Source organism: Hemitrygon akajei, chromosome 3 (assembly GCF_048418815.1).
Source record: "Hemitrygon akajei chromosome 3, sHemAka1.3, whole genome shotgun sequence".
Classification (NCBI taxonomy): domain Eukaryota; kingdom Metazoa; phylum Chordata; class Chondrichthyes; order Myliobatiformes; family Dasyatidae; genus Hemitrygon; species Hemitrygon akajei.
The window spans coordinates 41,362,914-41,375,069 of record NC_133126.1 but is presented as its reverse complement, the minus strand read 5'-3'; the positions used below and the strand labels follow the sequence as shown (position 1 = coordinate 41,375,069).

Genomic DNA, 12,156 nt, shown 5'->3' with positions numbered 1-12,156 from the left:
TTTCTAGTTTTAGACTGTCCTTTAGGAAAAATACTAACTATCTACTTTATTTATGACCTGATTTTTATGCATTTTATGTTAACACTAGTCAGTTTATCACAGGAAAAGATAAACATGATTTTGTTAAATTGTTGCAAGTTTATATTTACACCCATTCTCCTATTATTCTGTGAAAATTTTATTTGTAGGTAACTAAGCTTGACCGTGATCCTGCCTCAGGAACTGCTCTACAAGAAATCAGCTTCTGGTTGAATCTAGAAAGAGCCTTGTATCGCATTCAAGAAAAACGGGAAAGTGGAGAGGTGCTTCTTACTTTGGAAATACTCAAACATGGCAAACGTTTTCATGCCACTGTGAGCTTTGACACTGATACTGGTATGTATGAACAATATTTAAAAAGCACCTTTTGGATGACAGTGCAATCACCAGGAATCTTTGTATAATATCTTTCCTGCCTTTATTAGTAGTAAATCATTATTTGTTGAATATTTTCATAACTTTCACATTGTCTCCATACAATTCTCTACCTGGCCATAGCAATTTTTAGAGAACAACAGAAACAAGTGCTTCAGGTTGCTTTAATCATTTAAGTAGTAATTTAATTGCTTCTGCACAGATTTGTAATTTGCTGCCACAGTCAAAGGAGAGGTGGCAGTTTCCAATTCATCCCAACCGAAGTTGATGAGCGACACTCTATGATCAAGGCTGACTGTCACGATATGGAGCCTTGCACCTTGATACTGGATGCACCACTTGTTGTAACATCAATCCCACAGGAACATTGCCTCAGTGGTTCACTTAATACCAAAGTCACATGGTTCTGAGATCACCTTAAACATTTCATTGTTGCTGAAGCAATCCAGTAGTGGATTGAACTTGACTAGATTCCCAGCATGTAAATGAAACAGTGGTGAAGCCAGGGTTTACGCCATGTTCCCAGCACAGCAATATTGTCAGTAATGCATCTCCATAGCATTTGCTGATTCGTTGGAATTCATCTTGATGACCACTGAATGAAGTACTAATGTATCATTTTATTGAATCTGACTTTTAATGTATTAATTTTTTCTAAAATAATAGGACTTAAGCAAGCATTGGAAACTGTAAATGACTATAATCCCCTGATGAAGGATTTTCCATTGAATGATTTGTTGTCTGCAACTGAACTGGATAAAATCAGACAGGCTCTTGTTGCAATCTTCACACACCTACGAAAAATCAGAAACACAAAATATCCAATTCAACGAGCATTGAGATTAGTGGAAGCAATTTCAAGAGATCTGAGCTCCCAGTTGCTTAAAGTCTTGGGAACGCGAAAACTGATGCACGTTGCTTATGAAGAATTTGAGAAGGTAGCTTGGAATTGAGGTTTTGATTTTTTTATTTGTTTCATACACGTTGAAGTTTTTAAAACTTGTGCATGCAATCTCAGCTAGAGTTTGGAAACAGAGTCTTGAGTTTATTCAGAGCATTTTGTTTTTCAGGTGATGGTGGCATGCTTTGAAGTATTCCAGACTTGGGATGATGAGTATGAGAAACTTCAGGTTTTGCTTAGAGATATAGTAAAACGAAAACGTGAAGAGAATCTTAAGATGGTATGGCGTATCAATCCTGCTCATCGCAGACTGCAGGCTCGTCTTGACCAAATGAGAAAGTTCAGACGACAGCATGAACAACTGCGGGCAGTTATTGTCAGGGTTCTTCGACCCCAGGTAATTTATTAACAAAGTGTTATACTGGTGGCTGCAGTTTATTTGGTGTTTAAAATCTGGATTATCATCCCACAATTGTAAGAAAATTGATCAGAGTTTACCAGAAGTGAATGACTGGAAATGCTGAGACTTCATAGCCCTATCATCTGACCTGTTTAAAGATGCTGTAACTGGCAGTGCTTCCTGTAGTTAAGGGTCAGAATGTTGGCAGATGGGTGAGATATGTCATTGACCAATGAACCATTCATCTTCTGAATATCCAGTTGTTAAAAAGACTAATCTCAGTGATCTCTCTTCATATTTATAAAGGCTCAACCTCTTGGCTTTTGTTTTGGTGAGCAGCGCCCCCTACCAGTGATCGAAGATCTGCCAAGGTTCTTTGACGTATTTGGATCTATGGTGCTGAAGTAATACAGGAAGCTAACTCCAAGGATATGGATTTTAGAAATTGTTTTAAATACTAAACTGAAGTAGAAATTTAGAGAGGTCTGGGCAAAAAGAATTGTACAGTCAATGATGTTCTGCACTTACCATTGAAACTTTGTTTTTGTAAAAAAAAAAAAGAAATAGATTCAATCAAAAGCCATTGAGTATGTAATCAACTTGGCAAATTTAATTATAGACAGTATACTGTCCTGAAATGTGTGGGGGACGGTCAGGGAGTGCACTAGAGTTAAGACTGCAGCTTAAGTTCAGAATTTAGAGAGAGGAGCCGTGAATCCCAATCCATTCCAGGAAAAAGCAGTCATACATCACTACTAAAGACATCATGGGTAGCTACAGTGCCAAGTAGAATATAGAAAGTCCCTCCTGAATATTATTATGATGTTTAGTCGATTCTCTGTAGATGTCATTCATAGCTTACTGTCAATAATACAGGCAAGGAATGATCATGTGAACACTCTCAAATGCACAAACCAGCATAATAAGCTCACTAAACTCCACTGCAGCGTTGACTTGCTGAACTCAGTTGGGAGTTCAGCAGCATTTCTGACCATTGTAAATTGCAGCCACAATGATGCATGGGTGTTTTGGGTGATCCAGCCCATTCATCCAAGTTTTAAGATAATCTATAAATAACTTTTTATGTATTTATTTATGTTGGCTAGTTTGAATTTATTAGTTTAACTCTCTGCAGGGTAATATCCATTATATTACTTTGTCTGTTGAAAATCTAAGTAAATTTGAGAGGAGGACTGAAAGTGCGGGGGGGGGGAGGCGGGACAGAATTTTACCATTAGAGAAACATTGCATCTAGAATTTAGAATTTGGCAACCAGTTTTCTTGTTCAGTTCTACTAACCTGAAAAGTGAAGCTAGATCAGAATAATTCTTCTCTTGGCCCAAAACATTGACTCCATGTTCTTTTTCATAAATGCTGCCTGACCTGCTAAGTTCCTCCAGTATTTTTATGTGTGTTTAACTCTTCCCTTTGCTTCACTAGTTTTGAAATCTAGATTTATTTTAGGTTTCCACCCATGTAATGAGCCAATTAAACTAGCAGACCGTGTTAATAACGACAGATGAAATGTCTGGCCTAGTTGACTTTTGAATCATATTTGTCTATCCATTTGAACGCTGTTTAAATTTTAAAAATCCCTTTCAGTGGGTAGCAAATCCTTTCAGCATTTTTTGATACAAACTGTATTTAATTTTCATACTTATCATTTTATAAGTCCATAATTACAATTGGTTCTTTTTTCCTCTTTCAAATTGTATAGGTGACTGCAGTTGCACAACAATCCCAAGGGGAAGGGCCTGAACCACAGGACATGAAGGTAGCAGAAGTTTTATTTGATGCAGCTGATGCAAATGCTATTGAAGAAGTAAATCTTGCTTATGAAAATGTCAAGGAGGTTGATGGACTGGATGTTTCCAAAGAAGGAACTGAAGCTTGGGAAGCAGCCCTCAAGCGCTATGATGAGCGAATTGACAGAGTTGAAACACGCATTACAGCTCGACTCCGAGATCAGCTTGGCACTGCGAAAAATGCCAATGAAATGTTCAGAATATTTTCCCGATTTAACGCCCTCTTTGTTCGTCCTCACATTCGAGGTGCTATTCGTGAATATCAAACACAACTAATCCAGCGTGTGAAGGATGATATTGAAGCCTTGCATGACAAATTCAAAGTGCAGTACCCCCAAAGCCAAGCTTGTAAGATGAGTCATGTCCGTGACTTGCCTCCTGTTTCTGGGTCTATTATCTGGGCAAAGCAGATTGATAGACAGCTCACTGCCTACATGAAACGTGTAGAAGATGTTCTTGGGAAAGGTTGGGAGAATCATGTGGAAGGGCAGAAACTAAAACAAGATGGTGATAGTTTTCGTATGAAGCTCAACACACAAGAGATTTTTGATGACTGGGCAAGAAAGGTCCAACAGCGTAACCTCGGTGTGTCTGGTCGTATCTTCACTATAGAAAATACTCGCACTCGTGGTCGCAGTGGGAATGTTCTAAAGTTGAAAGTAAATTTCCTGCCTGAGATTATTACGCTCTCCAAAGAAGTGCGCAATCTTAAGTGGCTTGGGTTCCGTGTTCCACTTGCAATTGTAAACAAAGCTCACCAAGCAAACCAACTCTATCCATTTGCAATTTCACTCATTGAAAGTGTTCGTACCTATGAAAGAACATGCGAGAAGGTAGAAGAGAGAATTTCAATATCACTATTGGTTGCTGGACTGAAAAGAGAAGTTCAAGGTTTGATAGCTGAAGGAATTGCATTAGTGTGGGAATCCTATAAACTGGATCCTTATGTGCAGCGCTTGGCAGAGAGTGTTTTCAGCTTCCAGGAAAAGGTTAGTTCATTTTATTTATCATTCCTCTGTTTTTCATGACTAATTGAGTTGCTGATTGGGCACAGTGATTAGGTTGAGCAGGTTGGGATTTGTTTTCATTGAGAAAAGAGTAGATCTTACAGAGGTGCATAAAATTATGAAGGGCATAGATAGGGTGAATGTACATCATCTTTTTCTTGTGGTTGGGAAATCAAGAACTAGAGGGCATTGGATATGGATGTGAAAGATTGATGGATATAGGTCAGAGATGGATATGGACTCCGTATACATGGATTGGAAAGGATTGGAGTGATATAGGCCAAATGCAGACAAATGAGACTGGCTTAGATAGCAATCTTAATTAGCAAGGACTATTTGGGTTACTTCTATGATGTATGATTGTAATAATCTTAAAAAAAGAGATCTTAAAATGGAAGAGACTCCAGCAAGGTAATGCATGCCTAGAGTTTCAACAATGGGTGAATGCAGAAGATAGCAGTCCTAAACTGCTCATCCACTTGAATCACCAAGCCCCATCTACGTGAGAATAATGCTCCGATGTAGGACTCTGCCGCCATCTCAATACCCACTGAGTGAGGTACTAATTAAGAGGAGGTGATCTAGTTAGTTGTGAATATTAAGTATATCTAATCTTATGGTCTTAGTATTTTCATGTAATAATGTTTGTCACAAATCTTTCAGGTGGATGATCTCTTGATTATTGAAGAGAAGATAGACCTTGAAGTTCGTTCATTAGAAACTTGCGCCTACGATCACAAAGTATTTTCTGAAATCTTGAACCGTATTCAGAAAGCAGTTGATGATTTGAACCTCCATTCATATTCCAATTTACCCATCTGGGTCAATAAACTGGATATTGAGGTAGGAATTGCCAGAATAACAAGGTGCTGCTAGAATTTTGGTTTTGATTGAGAATTTACTAGTTTGCTTGTTCTTGTAGATTGAAAGGATCCTGGGAGTTCGATTGCAGGCTGGTTTGAAAGCATGGACTATGGTTTTGTTTGGAAATGCTGATGACAAGGCTGATGTTGATATGGATACTGATGCTCCACAAACAAGCCATAAACCAGGAGGCGAGCCAAAGATCAGGGTAAGACTTTTCTATCTTATAGGTAATGCATTGAATTTAAGCTCATTTATGAGATTTAAAATAGTGTTGATTCCTATGACATGCAGATTAAATTCTCAACAGGATTAATTTTGAGGTACTTTAAGTTACCAAAGAAAAGAGATATAGAATGTATTAGGAACAAGTCTGGATATTATAAGAATTGCTTATTACTGGAATTTCTGTCATATAGTGGTTAATATTCTGCATTGTGTGTGTCTTATGGTCTTTTGTCAGAAAGGGGAAAAGAAATGTATGTATGACAACAGATTAGCAAGTAGTTTTCAAAAGATGTGGGCATTCATATAGGGGCATAAATTCATGTAAAGTTTAATGTAGATCAAAGCTAGCACTTAGTGGATATTTCTAATTATTCTTGAGTTAAACAACTAAGGTTTTCAACCAGTAGTCTCTTAAGTCTCAGCTCAAGTGCCAACAGAGTGACAAATTTAGAATCATAATCAGGTTTATCATCACCAGCATGTGTCGTGAAATTTGTTACCTTAGCAGCAGCAGTTCAATGCAATACATAATATAGAAGAAAAACAAATAAATAGATTGTTGTGTGTGTGTGTGTGTATGTGTGTGTATATATATATGTAGAATAGATTAAAAATCATGCAAAAGAAGCTTCTGCAATAACAATATATAAACAGCGCAAGGAGAGGACAAATTAGTGGGGTATTGTTCATGGACTATTCAGAAATCTGATGGTGGAGGAGAAGGAACTGTTCCTAAAATGTTGAGTGTGTGTCTTCCAGTTCCTGTCCCTGCCCCCGATAGTATTGAGAAGACATATCCTGGCTATCGAGGGTCCATAATGATGGATGCTGCCACCTTGAGGCATCGCTTTTGAAGTTGTCCTCAATGGTGGGGAGGCTAGTGCCTATAATGGAGCTGGCTAAGTTTTCAACCCTCTACAGCTTTTTCGGATTCTGTCTGTTGAAAAGTCCATACTAGACAGTGATGCAGCTAGTCAGAATCCTCTCCAGAGTACATCTCAAAGACTAGTAGATTCTATGGTTCAGTGATTGTTTTATATGGAATTAGCCACTCCCATCAGAGAGATCTGTTGATTGGAAGAATGATCTGAACAGTCCTTATGTTGCGTTCAGGATGACTTTCCAATTCAAACATTATCTAATCTGGATGTAAAGGACACAATTGACATTTTATACACAAATGATCTGTACACTTAGATACGGAACCCACTATTTGATGGAGTTGTTAATTGCTCGCCATCAAATTGTGCCAATGTATTATAATGGAATAGGATATGTGATTACTGACTAAGAATACTATTTTTTTCTGTGCATCTAAAAATATTTTTCTCTCTCCTGCCTGTAGAACATAGTCCATGAACTTCATATTACAAATCAAGTAATTTATTTACATCCACCAATTGAAGATTGCCGATACAAACTCTACCAAGAGCTGTTTAGCTGGAAGATGATTATCCTAACACTTCCAAGGATACAGAGCCAGCGATACCAGGTAAGGAAGGACAATAATAGCAATAGTGTGTTTACAATCTCAATGGTTTGGTACTTTATGTAAGGAACTAACCAGATATTAGATTCCTTATTTGTATGATTTATGTTGTTGCCAAATTACAAAATGATTGAGGAGTATGTTTTATCAAATTTAATGACATAATGTTCTCTTTGTGTATAAAAGTGCAGAGTTTTATAGGCAATAGGCCATTTTCACGTAAGTATTGAAGTATTTTAGGAATTAGTCTCGCATCATAGGACAAAAATTATTAAAAAGCTAATATATTTTTCCTACAGAACCAGAACTTAAAAGGAGTTATATTTTAATTAGATTGTATAGTTACAGTAACTGTTATGGAGACTTGGTTATAAGGTGATGAAAGCTGGGAGCATAGTATTCAGGGGTATTTGGCTAGAGGACATGCTGGAAAGGAAAGTATGGAGTCAACCAGAGAAAGGTTATTTTAATCTAGTAACGTGCAGCACAACTGGTTTGATCCCTTGATAGATGTTAGCAGTCAGCTTGAGAATGAAAAATTTTGGGTCCGAAACAATTTTTTTTTAAAAAAAGGATCTTAATAATAGTAATAATGAGGGGTATTACAGAGGATTAAAGATATGGTTGTCCAGGGAGGAGTGCATATTGTCAGGTTGGGTCTGTACTTAGATTTTAATAGGATAAGAAGTGATATTGTTGAAACATTGGGGTGGGAGCTGGATGCAGTAAAAGCTGAAAGGATGTTTAGGACTTGAATGTGTACTCATGAGGAGGTATTCTTTTAATGCTGAAATGAAGAAGAATTTCTTAAAGGGTTGTGAAGTTTTCAAATCCCTTGGCTCCGAAGATTCATTATATGTGAATGGAAATGAAAAGTGGACTTGAGAAAAGTTAAATCATTTGAGATATTATTGAATGGCAGAATAGACCAAACGGCTATTCCATTCCTTTTTCTTATGGTCTTTACTTTAAATATTAAAGTTTATTTAAATGCTATGATATTGTGGCCATTACAGAGACTCGAATGGCTACTTCAAGTGCCAGGCTTTAGATGTTTCGGAAAGGACAGGGAGAGAGGCAAAAGAAGTGGGGGCATGGCACTGTTGAACAGGGATAGTGTCACGGCTGCAGAAAAGGAGGAAGTCATGGAGGGGTTGTCTATGGAGTCTCTGTGGGTGGAAATTAAGAATAGGAAGAGGTCAATAAATCTACTGGGTGTTTTTTATAGACCACCCGATAGTAACAGGGATATTGAGCAACAGATAGGGAGACAGATTCTGCAAAGGTGTAATAACAACAGGGTTGTTGTGGGAGATTTTAATTTCCCAAATATTGATTGACATCTCCCTAGAGTGAGGGGTTTAGATGGGGTGGAGTTTGTTAGGTGTGTTCAGGAAGGTTTCTTGACACAATATGTAGATAAGCCTACAAGAGGAGAGGCTGTACTTGATCTGGTATTGGGATATGAACCTGGTCAGGTGTCAGGTCTGTCAGTGGGAGAGCATTTTGGAGATAGTGATCCCATTTCTATCTCCTTTACCATAGCATTGGAAGCATTTAATTGGAGTAAGGGGAAATATGAGGCTATCAGGCAGGAACTTGGAAGCATAAATTGGAAACAGATGTTCTCAGGGAAACGTGCGGAAGAAATGTGGCAAATGTTCAGGAGATATTTGTGTGGGGTTCTGCATAGGTACGTTCCAGTGAGAGAGGGAAAGGATGGTAGGGTACAGGAAACATGTTGTACAAAGGTTGTTGTAAATCTAGTCAAGAAGAAAAGAAGAGCTTACGAAAGGTTCAAAAAACTAGGTAATGATAGAGATCTCGAAGATTATAAGGCTAGCAGAAAGGAGCTTAAGAATGAAATTAGGGGAGCCAGAAGGGGCCATAAAAAGGCCTTGGCGGACAGGATCAAGGAAAACCCCAAGGCTTTCTACATGTATGTGAAGAGCAAGAGGTTAAGACATGAGAGAATTGGACCAATCAAGTGTGACAGTGGAAAAGTATGTATGGAACTGGAGGAGATAGCAGAGGTACTTAATGAATACTTTGCTTCAGTGTTCACTACAGAAAAGGAACTTAGCAATTGTAGGGATGACTTGCAGCAGACTGTAAAGCTTGAGCATGTAGATAATTAAGGAAGAGGATGTGCTGGAGATTTTGGAAAGCATCAAGTTGGATAAGTCACTGGGACTAGACGGGATGTACCCCAGGCTACTGTGGAAAGCAAGGGAGGAAATTGTTGGAGCCCCTGGCGATCTTTGCATCATCAACAAGGACGGGAGAGGTTCTGGAGGATTAGAGGGTTGCGGATGTTGTTCTGTTATTCAAGAAAGTGAGTAGAGATAGCCCAGGAAATTATAGGCCATTGAGTCTTTCTTCAGTGGTTAGTAAGTTGATGGTGAAAATCCTGAGAGGCAGGAGTTATGAACATTTGGAGAGGCATACTATGATTAGGAATAGTTAACATGGCTTTGTCAAAGGCAGGTAGTGCCTTACGAGCCTGACTGAATTTTTTGAGGATGTGACTAAAACAGTGAAGGTAGAGCCAAGATGTAGTGTATATGGATTTCAGCAAGGCATTTGATAAGGTATCCCATGCAAGGCTTATTGAGAAAGTAAGGAGGCGTGGGATCCAAGGGGACATTGCTTTGTGAATCCAGAACTGGCTTGCCCACAGAAGGCAAAGAATGGTTTGTAGATGGGTCATATTCTTCATGGAGGTCGGTGACCAGTGATGTGCCTCAGGGATCTGTTCTGGGACCCCTAAGGATGCAAAACTGAGCTGAGAAATGGCAGATAGAGTTCAAACCAGTTAAGTGTGAGGTGGTTCATTTTGGTAGGTCAAATATGATGGCAGAATACAGTTGGCCCTCTTTATCCGTGGTGGATTGGTTCCGGGACCCCCCGCAGGTACCAAAAAATACGGATGCTCAAGTCGATGGACTTCAGGACCCGGCGGAGCTCCGGAGCTTATTTAACCTGTCTCAGTGTGGTGGACTTAAGGACCCAGCAGAGCTCGGGACCCACTGCCCACAGTGTTTCTGTTCCAGAAAACGATCAAGATTGAAATTAAAGAAATAATAAAGCGGTCGGAAAGAGGTGAAACGCCATCGGTCATTGGATAATGGAACATGTGAAGGCCCTGTCCTGATGAAAGCTACTATTATTACTAAGCAACACAGTAGTTTAATTATTGAAATACATACGTTTCTTAAGTGCTTTATATGTATAGAAAGGTAAAATATATACCAAGACAAACGTTTGACTAACTGACACTAAATAATACTGGATGTACCTGTTCCAACTTAGAGAACTTCTGTTTTTTTTTCCCAATTCCCGATCCGCGGTAACCTACGCACATCCTCCCGTTTACTTTAAATCATCTCTAGATTACTTATAATACCTAATACAATGTAAATGCTATGTAAATAGTTGTTACACTGTATTGTTTAGGGAATAATGATAGGAAAACAAAGTCTGTACAACAAGTACTGGAGAGAGAACTTCTGGGTTTTCCCAATCCGCGGTTGGTTGAATCCGCGCTTGTGGAACCCACGGATAAGGAGGGCTGACCGTATAGCATTAATGGTTAAGACTCTTGGCAGTGTGGAGGATCAGAGGGATCTTGGGGTCTGAGTCCATAGGATGCTCAAAGCTGCTGTGCAGGTTGACTCTGTGGTTAAGAAGGCATATGGTGCATTGGCCTTCATCAACCATGGGATTGAGTTTCGGAGCTGAAAGGTAATGTTGCAGCTATATAGGACCCTGGTCAGACCCCACTTGGAGTACTTTGCTCAATTCTGGTTGCCTCACTATAGAAAGGATGTGGAAACCATAGAAAGGATGCAGAAGAGATGTACAAGGATGTTGCCTGGATTGGGGAGCATGTCTTATGAGAATAGTTTGAGTGAAATTGGCCTTTTCTGCTTGGAGCGAGAGGATGAGAGGTGACTTAATAGAGGTGTACAAGATAATGAGGCATTAATGGTGTGGATAGTCAGAGGTTTTTGGGCTGAAATGGCTAGCACAAGAGGGCATAGTTTTAAGGTGCTTGGAAGTAGGTACAGAGGGGATGTCAGGGATAAGTTTTTTACGCAGAGAGTTGTGAGTGCGTGGAATGGGCTGTTGGAGGCGGAAGCAATAGGGTCTTTTAAGAGACTCCTGGATAGGTACATGGAGCTTGGAAAAAAGGAGAGCTATGGGTAAACCTAGATAGTTCTAAGGTAAGGACATGTTCAGCACAGCTTTGTGGACTGAAGGGCCTGTATTGTGCTGTAGGTTTTTGTGCTTCTAAATGAATGTGGAAACTCTGAGCTTACCCTATATTAACTTTCTGGAAGGTAATAGTGAAGCTGGTTGGGAAAAGCACTATGCTCTTTGAAATATATAGCTTAATATCCCACTGTCACTGTCACTACTAGGTTGGTTTCCAATATGAACTGTCTGAAGAGGAGAAATTCTACAGAAATGCATTAACAAGAATGCCAGATGGACCAGCTGCTTTGGAGGAAGCTCATGAAGCTGTTATGGGAATTGTCAGAGAAGTTGAAAAATATGTCAAGGTCAGTATTTTGAAGATAGTTTTTATTTTGGGGAAACAACTTGAACAGGTTAAGATTAATTTGTTCTTTTTTTTCCTTGTCAGGTCTGGCTTCAGTACCAGTGTTTGTGGGATATGCAACCTGAAAACATCTATAACCGACTGGAAGATGATTTAAACAAATGGCAAGCATTGCTTGTCCAAATTAGAAAGGCCAGAGGAACTTTTGACAATGCAGAGACCAAAAAGGAATTTGGCCCTGTTGTTATTGATTATGGAAAGGTAAGAGTTTTTAATTTAGATTTTTTTTTACTCTAGTTTTGAACATCATAAGCATGAGCCAGTGTAGTTCATTCTGCTCCTCAATCCTTTAACACCAAAGTTGATCTCAGTGTGGTGTTCAATCCACTTTCCTGATTACTCCTTATGACCCAAGGATTTTATTTTGGGTACTGACTCATCACCAACTATATGAAGTAAAAATTCTGAAGATTCACAGCAGGTT

At 39.0% G+C, this 12,156-nt stretch overlaps 1 protein-coding gene across 2 annotated transcripts in view; it reads left to right on the top strand.

Moving 5' to 3' along the window:
• Positions 1–12,156, top strand: part of dync1h1 (dynein, cytoplasmic 1, heavy chain 1) — a 104,838-nt gene that overhangs the window by 10,070 nt on the left and 82,612 nt on the right. For both annotated transcript variants that reach the window (XM_073039644.1, XM_073039643.1), the window contains exons 5-13: positions 189–375; positions 1,081–1,352; positions 1,485–1,712; positions 3,433–4,509; positions 5,191–5,370; positions 5,450–5,599; positions 6,965–7,111; positions 11,533–11,673; positions 11,757–11,933. In XM_073039644.1, the coding sequence (XP_072895745.1) occupies positions 189–375; positions 1,081–1,352; positions 1,485–1,712; positions 3,433–4,509; positions 5,191–5,370; positions 5,450–5,599; positions 6,965–7,111; positions 11,533–11,673; positions 11,757–11,933 (2,559 nt within the window). The remainder of the gene's footprint in view (positions 1–188; positions 376–1,080; positions 1,353–1,484; positions 1,713–3,432; positions 4,510–5,190; positions 5,371–5,449; positions 5,600–6,964; positions 7,112–11,532; positions 11,674–11,756; positions 11,934–12,156) is intronic.